Raw genomic sequence first — 20813 nt, 5'->3', positions numbered from 1 at the left:
AAAGAACATCCCCACAACAATGACAGCATATAAGACAAAGATAACTTCAAAATAAATAAAAACTATACCCTAATAATTGAAAATGAGATAAAAGAGATAAGAAAAGTGATACGAGCTGTGAAAAATTTTAGCCAGACTGGTAAATGAATCAACTGGAGAGAAGGAAGCATAGCAGAGATAGGTGAGAGAATTCAGGAAAGAGCTGGAAATAACTTATTTTAGAAGTTAAGAGAAAACCACAAGAAAAACAAGGACATATTAGCCCAAAAGCTAATGCAGTGAAAGAAAGTTAAAAATTGAATAAAGGGTGAGGCGACTGGGTGGCTCAGTCAGTTAAGCATCCGGCTTCGGCTCAGGTCATGATCTCGTGGTTTGTGAGTTTGACCCCTGCGTTGGGCTCTGTGCTAACAGCTCAGAGCCTGGAGCCTGCTTCGGATTCTGTGTCTCCTCTCTCTGACCCTCCCATGCTCCTGCTCTTCTCTCTCTGTCTCTCAAATAAACATTATTTTTTTTTTTAAATTGAATAAAGGGCAATTTTAAAGTAAATTAATAAATAATACATTTTAAAATAAAAGAAAAAAGATAAGCAAAGAAGATTAAAAGCATGTATAATAGAAGACACTGAATGACATAAGCAGTAGGCAGACAAAAATACTAAAAAATTATAATTCAAGTATAATCTCTTAAAGCATAATGATTAGAAAATACATATTGAAAGATTACACTGCAAAAGTAGGAAAATAGGCTCATAATAGACATTAAGCACATTATTATAATGGTATTTTTTAAAAGTCAGTTATGGGGAAAGAAAATAGGATTATTATTAGCTTCTGACAGCAACTCTTTATGCCAGAAAATAATGTAGCACCATATTCAATATACTCAAGGAAAGAAAATGTGAGCTAGGGATTTTATATTCAGCAAAATTAGCCTTTTAACATAAAGACTACATAAAACCTGTTGATGCCACGTGTAAGAACTCAGGGAATATTGCTCCCATGAGCACTTCCTGCGGATTCTCCAATAGAATACACTTTGGACTCAAGAGGCATTTACATAAAAGCTGGGGTGACTTGAATCTATGTCTACTTTTAGCACTAAAAACAAATCATTGCTATAAGGAAGAGAGCAGTAATGCATATATATATTTTAGAACAAAGAAAAGGTAAGTATCAAAAATGGGGCAAGGCTTGGATTGAGGTTCTGGTGGCTGAAAACATGTATAAGACTGAGCATATGTATTAAAACCACCATTTCAGGACCAAAGGAAAACATGCCATCGAGAAGCATTTCTTCTTGAAGAATTGCTAGAAGTTCAGTAAAAATAGCAGGAGTCTTTAGCCTTCTTGCCTGGGGATCCTTCTATCCCCTTGCCTAGCATGGCCAGTGAGAAAGTAATTTTCGCATTTTGGAGTTGGCTACAACAAACAGCAGCTTTTCTTCCAGAAGGGGCAGACTTAAGTTAGGTCTGAGGGTAAAGATCGTACGCTTTGTTAGTTAACAGGCACACACCTGGTAGGAAACAGAGAAAAACTGCAGCTTGGTTAGCTTGGGTTTGCAAATTCCATTTGGGGTGGGTAGTAGCCCAGAGAGACATTTAACATGGAGATTCTGGAAATTAGGGAGTCATAGAAGAGCTGAAAGCAGTTGTCTACCCATCCTGGGCTGCCTGGGAAAATGCACAGGTGAGTGAAGAGACTTCGGAGAGCCTACTGGAAAATAAAAGCCAAAGGAGACCCCATTACTATCTGCAACTTTGAATGCACCCTGTAACCACCCCTCTGCCCCTACCCAACATTTATATGTACAGGTGGAAGCCTGGTGGGCTGGAGGAATTTGAGCACAATTTTTGTCAAGTTCATTGATGGACCAACCAAAGGACTTTGTCAATGCAAGGCAACTCTGTGGAAACCAAACTAAAGGCATAAGAATTATAATAAAAACTTGAGCAGGGATATCAAGAGGAAACCGATTTTATAATTTAAATATGGATAGTTACCAAAATTAAAAAAAAAACACTTAAAAAACTTCACCAGATACGGAGTTCTCGATTATTATTATTATTACTTTAATGTATAGTTTTCAACAAAAAAGAAGACACATGAAGAAAAAAGAAAAGTGTGATCTCTATTCAGGAAAAAAAGCAGCTGGTTGAAACTGATTCTGAATAGGTAGTACATTGGATTTAACAGACATTAAAGCAGCTCTTATAAGTATGCTCGTAGGATTAAAACAAAATATGATGAAAATGAGTCAATAAATAGGGAATCTTAGTGGAGAAATAGAAAACTACCAAATGAACCAAATAATTATTCTAGAGTTGAAATGTCAATAACAAAAATGATGAAAATTTTACTTGGGATTCTCAACAGCCAATTTGAGATGGCAGAAGAAAGAATCCGTATATTTGAGAGGCACCTGGGTGGCTCAGTTGGTTAAGTGTCCGACTCCTGATCTCGGTTCAGGTCATGATCTCGCAGTTCATGGGTTTGAGCCCCACATCTGGTTCTGCACTGACAGCATGGAGCCTGCTTGGGATTCTGTCTCCCTCTCTCTGCCCCTCCCTCACTTGCTCTCTATCTCTCAGTATAAATAAAAATAAACATTAAAAAAATCTATGTATTTGAATATTGATTAATATCAGTGATCTAATCTGAAGAGCAGAGAGAAGGAGGATTGAAGGAGAAGGAGCTTCAGAGCCATAGAGGACAGTATAAAGTGTCCAATATGTATGCCGCGTGAGTCATAGAGAGATGAAAGAGAGTGGGACAGGACAAATATTTGAAGAAAAAATGGCCAAAAACTTCATATTTGACTTAAAAACTTTCCTCCAAATTATCTACACTTTCAGGAACTTTAAAACTCGAAAAAGGTAAACTCAAAGAGACACCCACCTAGGCATATTATACTCAAACCGCTGGAAGCCAGAAACAAAGAGGAAATTATGCAAGCCGCAATTGAAATCACTAAGAAAAACAAAACAAAACAAAACAAAGCTATCCCATGCAGAGACCAATAAAACAATTAATGGCTCACTTCTCACCAGAAACAAAGGAGATCAGAAGACATATTCAAAATGCTGAAAGAAAAAACAGCCCACTAAGAACGCTACATTCAGTGAAATTATCCTTCGAAATTAAAATGGAAAAAAACAAACAAACAAAAAAACACAAGATTCCTTGCAAGTAGATTGTCTTATGTGAAATTCTAAAGTAAGTTCTTTAGGCTGACAGGAAATGATACCAAACAGTAACTTCACTCCATGAGATGGAATGAAGACCATTGGAAATGGTAAGTATGTATGTGTGTGTGTGTGTGTGTGTGTGTGGAGAGAGAGAGAGAGAGAGAGAGAGAGAGAGAGAGCGTGAGCAGCGGAGGGGCAGAGAGACAGGGAGACGCAGAATCCGAAGACAGACTCCAGGCTCTGAGCTGTCAGCACAAAGCCCGACCTGGGGCTCAAACTCACGAACCACGAGATGGTGACCCAAACCGAAGTCACACACTCACCTGACCAAGCCACCCAGGTGCCCCAGAACATGAAATTTTTTAAACCATTAATTGTTGCACTGTTCTGTTGGGTTTATCTTTGACAATAATAACAAAAGGAAGAGATAATATTGGAGGAAGTTGCAAAAAGAGAGAAAGCAAGAGAGAAACAGAAACAGACACAAGAATGACCCTGACATTGAAGTTATCCAACAAGAAGATTAAAATAACTCTTTAATATATTCAAGAATAAAGAAAAAGATGAAGAAAGTAAATGAAAAGATGGGCAATCTCATCAAAGAATTAAAAATCTACTCAAAACAATAACTAAAATATAGTATCAGAAATTAAGAACTAATTTGATTGGGTTGAAAACTTACTGGACATCACGAAAAATAAGATTTGTGAAATGCAATATAGGTCAATAGAAAATTTCTAAGCTGCAGAAAGGAAAAACAATAAATAGGAAAAAAGCATTAGAAATATATAAAAATATAAACTTGGGCACATTTTTTTAATACCAGAAACCTAGCATCACAAATTTAAATGATAGTAAAAATCCATGCAAGTGTTAGAAGTAACATGAGTGAATTTGTATGTAATATGAGAATGGGGAAACTTTTTCCATAAAAGTAAGAATTAAGCTGATTTGGAAACAATATCACAAGCAAGGAAAGATAGTTGACAAACTCGGAAAATATTTGCAACTTACATCACAAAGGATTAAATAGATTTTATATATGGGACTCTCGTAACAAAAATAAGGATAATAATGGGCTGGAATTCATCAATATGTTTAAATTCATATGAATTCATAATACTTAACACAGAATACTTCTTGGTCACCTTGTGAGAATGCTAGTGAACCAACTCATTTTTAAATTTGATAAATAAAAGGAAAGAATCAAGTATCTGTTCTGCTTTTCTTATACAACCTGTACATCCAATAAACAGCTGATTTGTGAGAGGAAATTTCTCTATAAGAAGACTTCATCTAAAAAACGAAAGAAGGATAGGATTAGAGCATAACTATTTATCAACCCATAATGAATTAATGGATCTAAGCAATACTTATCAGTGGCTGTTAACATCACACAACTAGACATTATGTGCCTCTGATGTAACTGTGCAACATCATCTATAAAGTTTTTGTGCCAAAAACAAAAAATAAAAACACAAATAGTGTGATCAAATCTCTATACCCAACTAGTGAAAGAGGGACATGGAGATACCATGGGACATAAGAGTACAATCCAGGCTGTGGGTAATTTTACAGGATAAAGAGTCAAATTTACTTAACAAATATATTGGAAAAGAAAAATAATAATTATAAAATAGTCTTCAGATTAAAAGATGTTTTTCAAATGATTCCCAATACTTTATGTGATTTATGTGAATCCTAATTTAAACAACCAAAATGTAAAAATAACAACTATGAGGCCAACTGGATATTTAATGGTCTTAAGAACTTACTAGTTGTTTTTAATTCTGGTAGTGGTATCATGGCTTTATTTTATATATATGTATATATATATTACAACATATATATCTTTTAAAGACTCATTCTAAAATAAGATTTTGGGGCACCTGGGTGGCTCAGTTGGTTGAGCATCCGACTCTTGATTCTGGCTCAGGTCATGATCTCACGGTTCTTAGGTTCAAGCCCCACGTCAGGCTCTGCACTGAAAGCATGGAGCCTGCTTGGAATTCTCTTTCTCCCTCTTTCTGTGCCCCTCCCTCTTTCTCCCTCTCTCAAAATAAATAAATAAACATTAAAAAATAAATAAATACTATACCTTGGATTTTCCTTAATCTGGGAGGTGGCAGTTGCTAAGGGTTTAAATGAAACAAGATTGTCTGTGAGTTAATAATTGTTGAAGTTGCATGTTCAGTACATGGGAACTCATTATACTATTCTATATAATTTTGCATGTTTCAAATTTTCCACAATTAGAAGTTTTAAAATTTTTTGATGAATCATCTGAAATCATCATGAGTACTTCCAGCTACATATAACACACTTTGAGAAAAACTAAATAATCCCTCTTTCCCCAAATTCACTGCTATTAACCTCTAATTCAGGAAATGTAAAACTGTGGCCTGTGGGCTGAATCTGGTGGCTGTTTTTGTAAATAAAGTTCTACTAGAACACGGCCAGGCCCATTTACTCATGTATTGTCTATAGGTGCTGTCATGCTATGGCAGAGTTGAACAATTCTAATGGGGCTATAGGGACAAAGCCTACAATATTTACTATCTGGTCCTTCAAGCTTGTCAACGCCCACTCAAATGTCCCAATCATCATCCATTATTCCTTGAAGATGCTGGTATCTGGATTGCAACACCCTTAGCCAGCCTAACCCCTTATATAATCCTGAGTGGTTTCAGTTACAGTGCCGTTGTCCTATCCGTTACCTGGTCTCTCAGTCCTGCCACTGCTACCTCCGCTGTCCCTACTCCACTTATGCCATCCACTCCCCTGATCACATCTGGACCTTTTCTGCCATACATATTTGCTCCACCTACAAACTCACTAAGTCAAACTTGCAAACACCCCTGCTAGTCGTTTTGTGCAACTAACTTCATCTCAACTGTTCTCTCTCCTCATTGAGTCTTTTAATGAATTGATCTCTACTTTCTCCCAGTCCATCAGCTTTATTTCGTTTCCCTCATTATTGAGCTAAAATTCTATAGCCCATAATTTCAGCAATATTCTTGCTAATATCCCAAATCCCTTGGTTTGTCTCCCTTCCCCACTAATATACAAGAAATCCAACAATAGTGAATTACTACTATCTACTTTTTTTTAATGTTTACTTATTTATTTATTTAAAAATTTTTTAACGTTAACATTTACTTATTTTTGAGACAGAGAGAGACAGAGTGGGGGAGGGGCAGAGAGAGAGAGGGAGACACAGAATTGGAAGCAGGCTCCAGGCTCTGAGCTGTCAGCCCCGAGCCCGACACGGGGGTTCAAACTCATGAACCACGAGGTCATGACCTGAGCCGAAGTCAGCCGCTTAACCGACTGAGCCACCCGGGCACCCCAGTTACTCATTTATTTTAACAGAGAGAGATTGAGTGCTCACACAAGCAGGGGAGGGGCAGAGAGAGACAGAGAGAGAGAGAGAGAGAGAGAGAGAATCCTAAGTAGGCTCCATGCTGTTACGACTCAAGGGCTCAAACCCATGAACTGCAAGATCATGACCTGAGCTGAAATCAAGAGTCAGATGCTTAACCAACTGAGCCACCCAGACACCCCTCTCCAATGATCTACTGTTGAATGCCCAGACCCAAGCAGCCAAACACTTGTCTTCACTACAATTTGTTACCATATTCAACTGAATGTTCAACCCTGACCAAAAATCCAAATACATTTACCTTGTGAACTCATTTTCCCTCTGTTCATAGATGGTATTTCAAACTCTCTCCAATCTCTTTCTGAAGCCTCCTCCCTCTCTCTACCTGAAGGTGACTTTGTTTCCTATTTTAGAGAAAATAGACGAGGGCAACGCCCTCCTCAAATGCACTTATCCCAATTTCCTTCCCTGCTGTTACAGTTTTTAAAACCGGTCCCTTTTTCCAATTTCTGGGTAGCTGTAGTACTGCTATTATAAATCCCACTGCCCCTATATTCTCCGAAACCTTAGTTTACTTATTGTACTTTCTCTATGGTGTATTTAACTACTCTCTTTCAACTTTGACTGGGCTTTGAAGCTTAGTCAAGCATCTTGCATTAATTAAAACCACCACCACTAACGCCACAACGCCAATGACAACCCTCATTTGGGCACGCATGCCCTTCTTCTGATCACTAACAAACTTCTTACAAGTTGTGTCAACATTTGTTGTCTCTGCCTCTTTGCCTCCTACTCACTCCTCTGCTCCCCACAGCCCGACTTCCATCTCTCTTCCATGCCACAAAAACAGCTTCTGTTAAGGTGATCAATACCATCCTGTTCCTAAATACAATCCAATAACCACGCTGTCCTCTCAGAAACATCAGAATTGACAGCCTCTCCTTTCATGAAATGTTATCATTCTCGGTTTTTGTGAGCCAACTCCTCTCCTGATTTTACTGCTGCCTCTTCAGCCATTCTTCTGGAACCTTTAAAGATGTATCTTTCTCCGTCTCTCACTGTGGACTCTGCTGAAGGGCCACATTGCTTTTCTCCCTCGAATTTCTCTGCCTAAATGATTTCTTTCATTCCCCAAACTTCAGTTAGCACACACTCATATGCCTCACCAATTTGTATCTTCAACTTAAACCTCTCTTCTAGAACAGGAATTCTATCTATCTATCTATCTATCTATCTATCTATCTATCATCTATCATCTATTTCCTCGAGATTTCCTGAATGTGTCAACTTCATGTCTAACTCAACATGTACAAAATCAAACTCAAAGCAATCTCTGCACAATCTGATTGTCTTCTAGTTTTTCCTAACACAGTGAATAATTCCCCCATTTTTTCTGTTCCACATACTTGAAACAAAAAGCATCTCCTGACAATGCTTTTTATTCCTCATTCCACATGTACAATCCAACACCAAATCCTGTGGGGTGAATATCCTAAACTTACTTCTTTTTTTTTTTTAAATGTGTTTTTTTTTTTTTAAATATTTACTTATTTTGAGAGAGAGAGAGCAAGGGGGGCAGGGACAGAGAGGGAGGGAGAGAGAGAGTCCCAAGCAGGCTCCACACTATCAGCACAGAGTCCCACACTGGGCTCAACCTCATGAACTGGGCTCAACGATATCTGAACTGAGCAGATATCGAGCAAGAATTGGACACTTAACTGACTGAGCCATCCAGGCGCCCCTCCTAAATATACTTCTAATTTGAACATTCCTCCCCATGTCCCTCACTGCCACTCTACTCAATTACTAGCATGTCTCACTTAGATTTCTGCCCTGTCTTTTAACTGCTCTACATTATCCTCTGTATCTTTTTTCAATAAATTCTCTATACGTTTGCCACAATTAAAAAAACAAAATCAGGGGCGCCTGGGTGGCTCGGTCGGTTAAGCGGCCGACTTCGGCTCAGGTCACGATCTCGCGGTCCGTGAGTTCGAGCCCCGCGTCGGGCTCTGTGCTGACAGCTCAGAGCCCGGAGCCTGTTTTAGATTCTGTGTCTCCCTCTCTCTGACCCTCCCCCGTTCATGCTCTGTCTCTCTCTGTCTCAAAAATAAATAAACGTTAAAAAAAAAATTAAAAAAAAAAATCAAAACCACCATCTATCAGTTAGTTTCCACAGCTCTTAGGATAAAGATAAAACCTGACTGGACCTCTCAATCTCTCTAGCCTCATCTTCAACTGCTTCCCTTTCAATCCCTATGCTCAAGACATAATACCTTTTAAAACCCCCCACAATTGCACTATCTCCTTACTACCAGAGTCTTTATACATCCCATTTTCTGTAAAGCTGTGTTCCCCACATTGACCTGGTTAACTATGGCTCAAGCATCACTTCCCCAGGAAACCCTTCTTGATTTTCCTATTATATCCTCTCAAAACACTACTTTCTTACTGCAAGAACACATCTCACTGTTGCAATTTGACATTTTTTGGCTTATTTGGCTATTTTTTGTCTCTTCCCATTGAACTTCATGATTCCTGATGACAGTCATGTCTGTATTGTATTCCTGGTGCCTAGCACCTTAAGTACACAAAATATTTGTTGGATAAAGATTGAATACAAGAATTTAAGAAGAGTCAGCATTCAAGTTCAAGAACAAACTATGCTATAAAAACAGACACACAGGGGCACCTGGGTGGCTCAGTCGGTTAAGAGTCCGACTCTTGGTTTTGGCACAGGTCATGATCTCAGAGTTTTGTGAGTTTAAGCCCTCCAGTCCAGCTTTGTGCTCACAGCATGGAGCCTGCTTGGGATTCTCTCTCCCTCTCTCCCCGCCCCTCCCCTACTTGTGCTTTCTTTTCAGAATAAATAAGCAAATTTCAAAGAAACTTTAAGACGGACACATAGGGGCGCCTGGGTGGCTCAGTCGGTTGAGCGTCCGACTTCAGCTCAGGTCACGATCTCGCGGTCCATGAGTTCGAGCCCCGCATTGGGCTCTGGGCTAATGGCTCGGAGCCTGAAGCCTGCTTCTGATTCTGTGTCTCCCTCTCTCTCTGCCCCTCCCCCGTTCATGCTCTGTCTCTCTCTGTCTCAAAAATAAATAAACGTTAAAAAAAAAATTAAAAAAAAAAAGACGGCCACATAGATCAATGAAACAGAGACCCTAAAATTAAACTCACATATATGATCAATTAACTTATAATAATATTATTATGAAAAGATCCAAGAATACACAATGGGGAAAGGACAGTCTCCTTAATAAGTGATATTGGGAAAGCTGGATAGCTGCAGATAGAAGAAAGAAACTGGACGCCTGTCTTAAACCATACATAAAGATCAAATCAAATGGACTAATTACTTGAACATAAGACCCCAAACCATAACTCTCCTAGAAGAAGACATAAGGGCAGTGGTTTTTTTGGCCTTGGCAATGATTTTTTAGATTTGACACCAAAAGCAAAGGCAAAAAAAGCAAAAATAAACAATGGGAGTGCATCAACCTAAAAAGCTTCTTAACAGAAAAGAAAAATATCAATAAAATGAAAAGGCAATGTATGGGATGGGAGAAAATATTTATAAATCACGTTATCTGATAAGGGATTAATATCTAAAATATAAAAAAAAAACTCACACAACTCAACAACAACTAAACAAATAACCCAATTTAAAAATGGCCAGAGAAATTGAATAGACATTTTTCCAAATAAGATATCCAAGTGTCCCAAAGGCAAGGAAAAATTGCCCAACATCACTAAGCATCAGGGAAATGCCAGTAAAAACCACAATAAGATACCATCTCACACCTGTTAAAATGGCTATTACCAAAAAGATAGCAAGTATCAGAAAGGATATGCAGAAAAGGGAGCACTTGTACATTGTTGGCGGAAATATAAAATTGGTGCAGCCACTCTGGAAAACAGTATGGAGGCTCCTCAGAACACTAAAAATAGAACTACCCTATGATCCAGCATTTCCACTTCTGGGTATATTTCTAAAAGGAATAAAATCATTATCTTAAAAAGATATACACATCTGCATGTTCATTGCAGCACTATTTTCAATAGCTAACACATAGAAACAGCCCAAGTGCGTCCTGATGGTTGAATGGATTAAGAAAATATTCTAATGTACAAGGAAATATCATTCATTCGTAAAAAAAAAAAAAAAAAAGAAGGAAATCCTGCCATCTGTGACAACATGGATGGACGTTGAGGGCATTATACTATGTGGACAAAGAAAGACAACTACTGTATGATTTCATTTATAAGTGGAATCTTCAAAAACAGAACAAAATGAACTTATACATACAGAGGACAGATTGGTGGTTGCTAAAGGCAGGGAGTGGGGGTGAAATAGGTGAAGGTGGTCAAAAGGTACAAACTTCCAGTTATAAGATAAATAAATTCTGGGGGTATAATGTACAGCATGGTGACTACAGTTAATAATAATGTACCATATGTTTGAAAGTTGCTAAGAGAGTAAATCTTAAAAGTTCTCATCACGGGAAAAATACATTCAACTGTGTGAGGTGATGGATATTAACTACACTTATTGTGATGATCGTTTCACTATACACATATACAGATAGTTACATAGATCGATCTATCTATATATCAAATCATCATGCCGGGGCACCTGGGTGGCTCAGTCGGTTGAGCGCCTGACTTCCTTTCAGGTCCTGATCTCATGGTTTGTGGGTTCAAGCCCCGCGTCAGGCTCTGTGCTGACAGCTCAGAACCTGGAGCCTGCTTCAGATTCTGTGTCTCCCCCTCTCTCTGTCCCTCCCATGCTCATGCTCTGTCTCTCAATAATAAATAAACGTTAAATTTTTTTTTTAAATCATCATGTCATACACCTGAAACCAATACAATGTCTTATGTCAATTATAGTTCAGTAAAACTGGAAAAACAATATCAGAGAACAAATTATGGACAAGGTAGTTAGACTCAGAGTATCAAGATTATATTATCAAGATATTATATTCTTTTACTGACAACAGAATAGAATATTTCTCTTATTAGATGCTATGTATTTCTTTTCTCACTCCTCCTCCTCCTCCTATTACCACTACTTCTTCTCCTCCTACTGTTTTCAGTCACAACATCAACAGCCCTCTAAGGCTTTTGTAGTGATCTGGAAAATTAAAATCATGTTGCACTTTGATAACAGAGCCCAGCAACTTCAGATTTTAAAACACATCAAGCTCATACAATCTCAGGCACTGCGGGTCCAGCTGCATTCAAACTAGGAAACCTGGATTACTACAACCCAGGGCTTAACTCAGAAAACTGCATTTCTTGGGGTAAGTTGAAAGCTCACTTTGAAGAAAACCCTGTCAAGTGAAAGTGAAAAAGAAGCAAATGCTGAACGGTTTATTACATTTCTATACTTGTCCACAGCCTCGGAGCACTAACTCACACCAAGGAACAAAATCTTTTGACAAGAGAACAGAATCCCTTCTCAGCAACCCCCACCCCCCGCCCCCGCCCCAGGAACATAGGGACAGAATTTAGGCATATACTGTTTTGTGAACAGACAGGGCTCAGAATGGCTCAGAGCACAACGGAAAGGAAACAAGAGGTCCCAACTGCCTGTGGTCCCTCAGATTTTCATATTTAGATTCTTACACACCACTTCAATTCACCTTTGTTCACAAGCTTCGTAAGTGTTTTCACGTCGCGTGTGCTTTGCTTACCCAACTAGCTTGCAAACATCTCACAGGGATGTACGAGGGAAATGGCACAAATGGGAGAAGAAGTGAGTGAAGATCAAAGGAATAAAGGGGGAAAAGGTGTGTCATTGGGTGGGGACTTGATAGGGCTTTCGAAAGGCAACTGCTTCATCTGAGTTAAGTGTCTGCCCCTTTGCACTCTACCAGGCTTACATTTTTGGTCACTCTGTAATGAAGGATGGTTTTTCCTGTTCTGTTTTGCTCTTTTGTATGTTGCCCGCTTTGTACTCAATACACAGTAGCAGAACTATTTCTCTAACATTGAGGCCATTTTTCTTTTTCATCTGGTCCAGCTGACCAACAGCAAAGTTATCATCTGGGATATTTCCAACCACAAAGCATGTAGACATGGCTTCTACCTCTCCTGAGAGTTGCAGTTTTTAGTAGCTGCAAACTTAGTTTCTTTGAATTGTCCTTTATTTCAAGGAACACACTTTCCTTAAAGGCAACACCACTCTCCTTTCTGGATAACATACTACCTCTTCTCCAGTGCTGTCCTCATGTTGAGGACATGTCCCCATATGACTTACTTCCTATAGGGTACATCAATCCATTGAGAATCAAGCCAATTCTCAATGGAGTAGACATTAGACCCACAGAGATGCAATAGTACAGTTCACAGATTTAGGCAAAAGGTACAAAATCTTAATCTAAAGCCAAGGTCAATGTGTACTTGGGCTAATGTATGTTCAATGTTCAGCTGGGTTCCAAATTACACAAATGCAAGAAGAGAGGGAGTAGGACCCATTATAAATTAGAACTGATAAATAGAGTTCACTCATTATCATTATTACTCTTCTTAATGAAAAATACCCTTTACCAAACTCTTCCAGTCTGGCAGGAAGTATGCTAAGTGCTTTACAGATGACCCCATTTAATCATCAAAATAATGGTACCTGTGAAGGAGGTACTATAACCATTCATGTTTCTTCTACAATAGAACAAAAGCTTAGAGACTTGAATAACTTGACAAAGATGATACTTCTTTTTTTTTTAAATTTTTTTTTTAATGTTTATTTATTTTTGAGACAGAGAGAGACAGAGCATGAACAGGGGAGGGTCAGAGAGAGGGAGACACAGAATCTGAAACAGGCTCCAGGCTCTGAGCTGTCAGCACAGAGCCCGACGCGGGGCTCGAACTCACTGACCGTGAGATCATGACCTGAGCCGAAGTCGGACGCTTAACCGACTGAGCCACCCAGGCACCCCAAGATGATACTTCTAATAAATGACAGAGCCAGCATTCAAATCCAGGCTACCTGACTTCAAGGTATGGGCAGGTAGGCAGTGTTCTACACAGGTCTCCTTGTTTCTCTTCATTCAACTCCACCCCACCCCGTCCCCAATTGAACTCAAGTATTTCTTTTTTCCTGGACAACAGCACTGGGAACAGGGCATTGTAAAGTAGTGGCAGAGGAGCTCCGCGTCTACAGGTGGACTGAATACCACCTTATCTCCTGATAAGGAAGAAGAGGAAGTGATGGGGGTAATAAATCCCTCCCTGCTGCCCGTCCTGGGCAGTTCCATGCCTCTTTTAGCACAGCCTTCAGGAGTTAATTTTTGTTGCTTTTTGCTTATATTATCAGGCCACTTTGCCCCTGAGTTAAAAACACTTCATTTCCAGCGCATGTTCCATTTGTTGGCTTTCATTTTCATTCTTTTCCATTAGTATAAATGGAAATCATTTACTATAGGACCAACTAATTTAGGGGTAGGCAATATTATCATTTTCCAGATGGGTTCAGAGAATGGACATGACGGTCCCCAGGTGAAATTTATTTCTGGCCAGAAAGGAGCTAGAACTTAAGCTTAGGATTCCTGCCTCCAAACGCAGCCCCCTAAAGCAAGTATGTGTGAATGCTACATGTGCAGCAGCCGCCTTTGTGCCTTTACCTGCCCTGTACTAAATATATCATATATCCAAAGCACCTTGCATAGGTTCCCCCACAAACCTCCTCTGCTCCCTTTCCCTTCAGTGAGTGGCAACCTCCCCCCCAGATGTCACCCTAAATTTTTCTCTCTCCCTCACTCATATTGCCCTCACTTTTATGCCCAAAGCACATAATTTGTTGTTTCTATGTCTACCCAAACTACCACTCTGTCTCCTCTGGGCCACGAGGACGGTCTCCTAGTTCACTCCCACCTTTCCCTTCTGGCCCACCTTCACCCCATTCTTATACTGAAGCCAGCAAAATCTTTTATGACCCAAGTATAGCCAGGCTATAAATGTCAGGCCATCCTTTTGTGGTGAATACTTCAATGTCTTCCTATGGCTCTTAGATAAAAATCAAACCCTTGAAACATTGCTGACAAGATCTGACACGATCCGGTCCTTGCCATATCTCCCACCTCATCTCTTAACCTCTGCACTGCAGTCCTGCTGGCATTTTCCCATTTCTTTAAACACTATAAAGTCCCTTACACAAGCTGTAAGGGATCACTCAAAAACCTCCACATCCTAAATGGTATTAATGTCCACTCCTTCCTCAGACTTCAGAGCTCAGGTGTTGCTTTCTGAGGGTCAGTTTCCCTGCCGTGATTACGTGCTCTTTCACAAGACCATTGTAGTCCTTATCACTTATCACTGTTGCAATTTTACTTTTGTTTGTGGAATTATTTGGTTAATTCCGGTCTTCCTTTCCAAGCAATACCTCTTTCTGCTCAACTTCTGTGAACTTAGCACCACGTTTAGCATGTGGTTGGCTCAGAATACATACCTGTTGAATGAATGAGAGCTGAGTGAAAGCATGGGATTCTTTCCCTCTACCAGTTATGCTTACCATTTGTCTGAATGAGCAGGTTGTAGATTTTAGTCCGAACACCCTCTGGAAACAGAGTAAAGCTACACTCATACTTCCCGGAGAATGAAGAGGACACGTTCTTTAAGTGCAGGGTCCATTTTGACACATTTCTGGGAGTTTTTGTGAAAGTCACCAGTGATTCACAGGGACTGTCATTGGCACAGTGCAAGCCATATTGGGGATGATAAAGAGCAATCAGGTCCAACTTGTCAGTGACCTTGGACCATTGCATCTGTACCAACAAGTCTTTCTTCCATGTTTGGCAGGTCAAGTTGACATCAGAGCCAGGGAAAGCATAGATGTCTTCTTCATTGGATGCTTTTCCCCATACTCCTGAAAAGGGAACATGAGCCATCAGTTTACGTGATTCATGTGGAATGACTCTTATTTAAAAAGCTTGGTCACTTCGGTGAGGTGAGCAACTGAGGAATTTTTTTCTCTGGTTGCCTTAGGTAGAGGAGAGAGCTTGTGCGTGACCCTGACAGTAAAGCAGAGACTCAATGCAAATGAGGAGGCATTTGATTAAAGACGCTAGGGGAATATTGATCTCTTTGTCTGTTGGTCTGTCCAAAGAATAATTTAAGTTCTCTACCTGCGAATAAAATTAAGCCTATTTAGAACCTGAAGCCCACCAGCAAACATTATGACAGCTATCTTTGCAATGACTCTCATGGGCTGGTTTTGTTTTGTTTTGGTTTTGTTTGGTTTGATGAATCAACAGCTGCATATAACACACAAATAATATTTTCTGAAACTGAAAACATAACTGATACGTGTGTAGCTGTTTTAAAAATGTATGTTCTCCAGGGGCGCCTGGGTGGCTCAGTCGGTTAAGCGTCCGACTTCGGCTCAGGTCATGATCTCACGGTCCGTGAGTTCAAGCCCCGCGTCGGGCTCTCTGCTGACAGCTCAGAGCCTGGAGCCTGTTTCTGATTCTGTGTCTCCCTCTCTCTCTGACCCTCCCCCGTTCACGCTCTGTCTCTCTCTGTCTCAAAGATAAATAAACATTTAAAAAAAAATAAAAATAAAAATAAAAATGTATGCTCTCAAGAGGCTTTTAAATAGACTATTTAATCCTTCTCACATATCAAAGAATGATGTTGTTAACCCTCTACCAAAGACGAAACTGAGGCACAAGATGAGTAAGTGCTTTGTTTAAAGTCACACCTCACAGTAAAAGACTCTGAATTTGGTTGCCTAGAGTCTGTGCTCTTTCTGTAACCTTCATAACCTCCAAACTGCCTCCCAAATTGGTTGAGAAGACTAAGAAATTTGACTTTCAATATATGAAGATCAAAAGGACCTTTATTTTCATGCAGTTGGGGCTCCTGAGGGGAGAAAGAAAATACCTCAGGGTGTCCACTAAAGATAAACTATGGTCAGGATCATCAATAATCAACACTTTGAAATACTAGACATAAAAGAAGAAGATTCTCTCCCATCAGCTCTCTGACCACATGGTATAAGGCACTTAAAATATGTTAAGCATTGAGCCTTTGACATGCCTTCAATAGTGGAGGCCTCCGTTTTAGCGTTAATGGAACACTGTTACAGGAATGATATACTATTATGACAGGTCCCACTGAAGCTCACAAAGGAAAAAGATAAAAAGATGACAAGCAATGGAGAAGAAACAAGGCTCTCTCTCTAAGGTACTTGACAAATGGGAATTATTACACTTTTATGGATTCAAAAGTTTGGGTAGGACAGAGGTTAGTACAGTTTAATGTCGTTCCCTGTAAGCTCTCTTTTGCCTGATAATACGACTCTGATCCTATCCACAGCACTGTATTCCAAAGTCTCCTTTGATTTAGAAATTCTTCTTAGGATCTTCGTTGCTGTATCTGTAAAGCACAGTTAATTCTTAAGACACTCAAGCTCACTATAATACTCCCATGCTATGGAATGCAGAACTAATCTTTCCTCGTGTTTGTTTGTTTTTTTTTTTTTTTTAAATAGGCCCTGAAGACACGGGTTCCCACTGTCATAAGGACTCTCCTTTGTCTTCTGGGTCCTTACCTACACATGCCGCATTAAAATTCAACATATGTTCAACTCCCAAAGACGTTAGCTATTTGGAGGAGTAATGCTTGTTCCATACAAAAGAAACAGGATCCTTGAGAGAGAGAGAAAGATGAGCGAGGATCTCAGAGCACTGATGGCTTTGTGATTTTTTTTAGTATTCTGGAGTTGTTCTCACTACCATTTGGAGAGCATTTCATTTCCGAGAAGCACAATTTCCCAGTTACTCCAGAGGTCCTCTTCAGAAGGAAATGGGTGAAAATGTCTCAGAGCAGTGACACAAACTACTCATTCCCTTCTCGTTTTTAGTGTTCGTTAGTAATCATTTCTGGACTCTTAACATCTCTGCAAAAGCTGCCACTTAAATATGTAACTGAAAACCTTAGCAACGATCTGCCTTCAGTGATCAATGTCGCACGCATTTTAAATGAACAGAGGCCCCACTCACCCCGAAAGCAGCCGATCTGACAAGAAAGGACAAGTGGAAGCCTTACCCCTGACAAAATGTATCTGGATGATGGAACAGACAGCACAATATGTCCATTTTTTCTCCATCGTCTCCTGAAGGCCTCACGCCAGCATCTCCACGATCACAGAAGTCAATTGATGCCTTGAAGCAAACTCCAGCTACCCTGTTTGTGCAGAAAAACCCCAAACCTGCTGCATGCCTGGTCTGTTTATCACTTGGCAAGACCCCAGGAAATGAAACGTAGACAGGAAAGTAATGTGGTTCAGAGCTAAGTATAACCTTCAACAGAACAATGTTGAAATTGTTCTCTAAAATTTTGTGTATCACCTTCGTTAAAAGACTTCTCAGGATCCAAAGATTCTCTCCTTCAGGATCTCTGTGTCAGTCAAGCTGCTTCTAAAATCCAAACAAAGGAAATCATGCAGAGCGACTCATAATGTGCTTTTTATACATTTCTTTTCAAGAGCACAAAGTCATTTAACAAATGTGAGCTTAGTGTCTTTCATATCCATTTTTCTGCTCAATTTTAAATTGTCACCCCTATTTCAGGAAAACCTTCATTTTCTGGGGGGGGGGGGGTGGAGAGGAAGGAGGGTTCCTTTTCTACCCCCATCTGGGCGAGGCTGGAGGTCAGGCAGAGAAGCTTCCCACCCAGCTGGCTGGAGGGCGTTTTTTGCTGAGAGCAGAAGAACTTGCCCGTGCCTCAGCCAAAAACCAGAAAGAGCAAGGCGGAAACAATCTGAATCCAATGGCAAAGAATCTCCTATCTCAGCCAGCAACCACGCCTGTGATATCTGCCCAGCTGCCTCCATTTACAGAAGACAGACTGGGGTTCAGGGAAGGGTCCTAGTATATGATGACTTCCCTGCCGGATATGATGCCAGATATTGGTTTTCCAGCTGGAGATAAAATAGGCCTTCCAGACTCAAGAAAACATGCATTAGGCTGAGGACTACAGCATAAGGTTGATGAACAAAGAGTAAAAATGAATAAATATATGTGTTTACATATAACCATATGAACAACTGGTGAAGTATTCTGTGACTCTAATTTTACTAACACAATAAAGGCATCAGCCAGCAAGCCTGAAGACAAACAAGAAGGCTGAGCTGTGTTCCTGAGGTGGTTACTCTTTACCGGGAGAGAATTCTGGCCAGGTTGTCATCATGTATATTGCCATCGTGTACCGTGGCATCATGGTGTACTGATCTACCTTGTATATACTGATCTGTCCCTCTGCAAGGACTTGGGAGTAATATGGATGATGCTAAGATATAAGGCATCACCTCTGCCATTGAGGAGACCAGAATGTAACCGGGGGAACAGAGATGTGCATGTGGTTAAACAAGGGCTACTGTCCCCCAGGATGTCCAGGCTCCCCTCTACACCACCACTGCAAACAGTTGCCATGACGACTGTCATCCGAATTCATCACTACAAAGCTAATGATGTTTCTTGTAAAGGCCAGAGGATGGAGTTACTTATTTCCTAGCCCAGTGCTCCCCAGACCTTTATTCCCATCCCCATTCCCATCTCCACACTTAGTTTCAGGGGTGTGACCTGGAGGGGCAAGGTCAGGTGGTGCTGACAGGGATGTTTTCAGGGAGGCTGCAGACTGCAGAGACTTTGACCGAAAGTCAGGAGGTATCACTGTTCTCAGTGCCTTCATCTCCCCCCCTTTACCCCTGCCTTCCTATCTTCCCCTTTACCCCTGGACATTCTAGTAAATAACAGCGATGGACTACAGTGGCAAACATGGGCTAAGAAGATCTGGACCTGCAGGTGGTGTTCCCATTACAAGCCTGGGGAGGGATTTAGGTTATCTCACTCCACCTGTCATATTATCAGGAATTACCTACATGAAATCAATAAAAATCTAAACTTACTGAATTCTCTAAAAACAATCTGTCCTCTCGAAGCATTTCGTGGTCTCCTGTCTCCTATTGCTTTAAACTAAAACACCTTTTCAGGAAAAAAAAATCCCTCAAATTCAGAAAAAAAGGGAAAAGATCTCTTATTTTCCAGAGCTACAGGTGGAGTCCTTGCCTCTCACTGGGGTTGGGCTGCCCAAGGCACCCGTGCAGAGGCCGCTGGGCAGACTGGCCCTCTCTGGGTGTCGTTCAGGGCTATAGACACCTCGGTGGCCCAGAGTCTTCTGATTTGACTAGTTTCCTTTGGGATTCACTCAGGCTCTAAGAGAAGAAAAATTTCAGATGCCCACAGAATGTTAATTGAACGGATGTGGTGTCCTACAGCTGTGAGACCCAAGCAGCAGCCCCTCCATGACAGTGTGCATGCAGCAGGTGGCAGCAGCGCCCCGCACACGGGCGCCGCTGTCCCAGGTGATGGGAACTGCCCCCACTGCGTTTCAATCCCAGTAATATTTTCTAAAGGCCCATGCAGCATGGGGACAGGCGTTCTCTACACTTAAAAATAACTCTTCAGTGGAAGTCATGAAAATCTCTATTATCCTCCCTGCTCGACCAAATCCCAATTGCACAGCGTTTCTCCTGCCTTAGATGATAGTCTGCTGCTTGTGAAGAGAAAACAGAGGCAGTCAGTTCCACATACAAAAAGAAATCTTGAACTTCTTGAACTTCAGAGGCAAATTCAATTATTTACAAAGAGAAGCAGGGGCACGTATTATTTCTGCTAGAGGCAAGCTGTCATTGTGTGTTTTGAGCAAACTTTTTAAATGCTCCATTTAAACGCCCTCAATGAGAAAAGGACATTTTCAGAAATAGGAAGTTGAGCAAAGGCACACTTACCTCTGTGGTTTGCATAGAGGTTAGCTCAAATATTACTGATGTGTCTTAGATTTTATTCTTAATTATTATATATAAAAATTAAAATGTAGATTGTTCTATCTTTGCACATGTTTCTCTCCCAAAATGCTTAGAAAACATGCTGTTTAATGTTTCAAATAACTGAGAAATACTCATTCATTGAGTGCCAACTCTTAAGAGATTACTGAAGAGGCACAGTTTTAAGTGATTTTAAAATGCAAATGATAAAACACAGCTCTTGCTCTTAAGGCATTTGCTATTTTGCTGGAGAGAAACATCCGCGCACACCACAAAGGAGTCAAGAAACATAAGACATAGAACTGAATGAGTAAGTAGCCCAGGATTTTAGGAAAGGAAGAGGAGGGATCAAGTAAGCTAGGAACATTTTAAGTGTGGAAATCACTGTGGAAATGTGAAGCTGGCTTCACATTGTAAGGGCG

At 40.3% G+C, this 20813-nt stretch overlaps 1 protein-coding gene across 3 annotated transcripts in view; it reads right to left on the bottom strand.

Annotated features, from left to right (window-relative positions):
- CD96 (CD96 molecule) overlaps window positions 1–18106 on the bottom strand; it is a 94866-nt gene extending 76760 nt beyond the window's left edge. For 2 of the 3 annotated variants that reach the window (XM_049628154.1, XM_049628155.1), the window contains exons 1-2: window positions 17613–18104; window positions 15076–15429 (exon numbers count right to left, since the gene is read on the bottom strand). In XM_049628154.1, coding sequence (XP_049484111.1) covers window positions 15076–15429; window positions 17613–17673 — 415 coding nt within the window. In that variant the 5' untranslated portion in view covers window positions 17674–18104. Of the gene's footprint in view, window positions 1–15075; window positions 15430–17612 lie in introns of all 3 variants that reach the window. The other variant, XM_049628156.1, reaches the window with a different exon arrangement.
- Window positions 18107–20813: the final 2707 nt, after the last annotated feature.

Source organism: Panthera uncia, chromosome C2, assembly GCF_023721935.1.
Source record: "Panthera uncia isolate 11264 chromosome C2, Puncia_PCG_1.0, whole genome shotgun sequence".
NCBI classification, from domain to species: Eukaryota; Metazoa; Chordata; class Mammalia; order Carnivora; family Felidae; genus Panthera; species Panthera uncia.
Note: the sequence above shows the minus strand (reverse complement) of the source record. Positions and strands in the feature narration are given on the sequence as shown.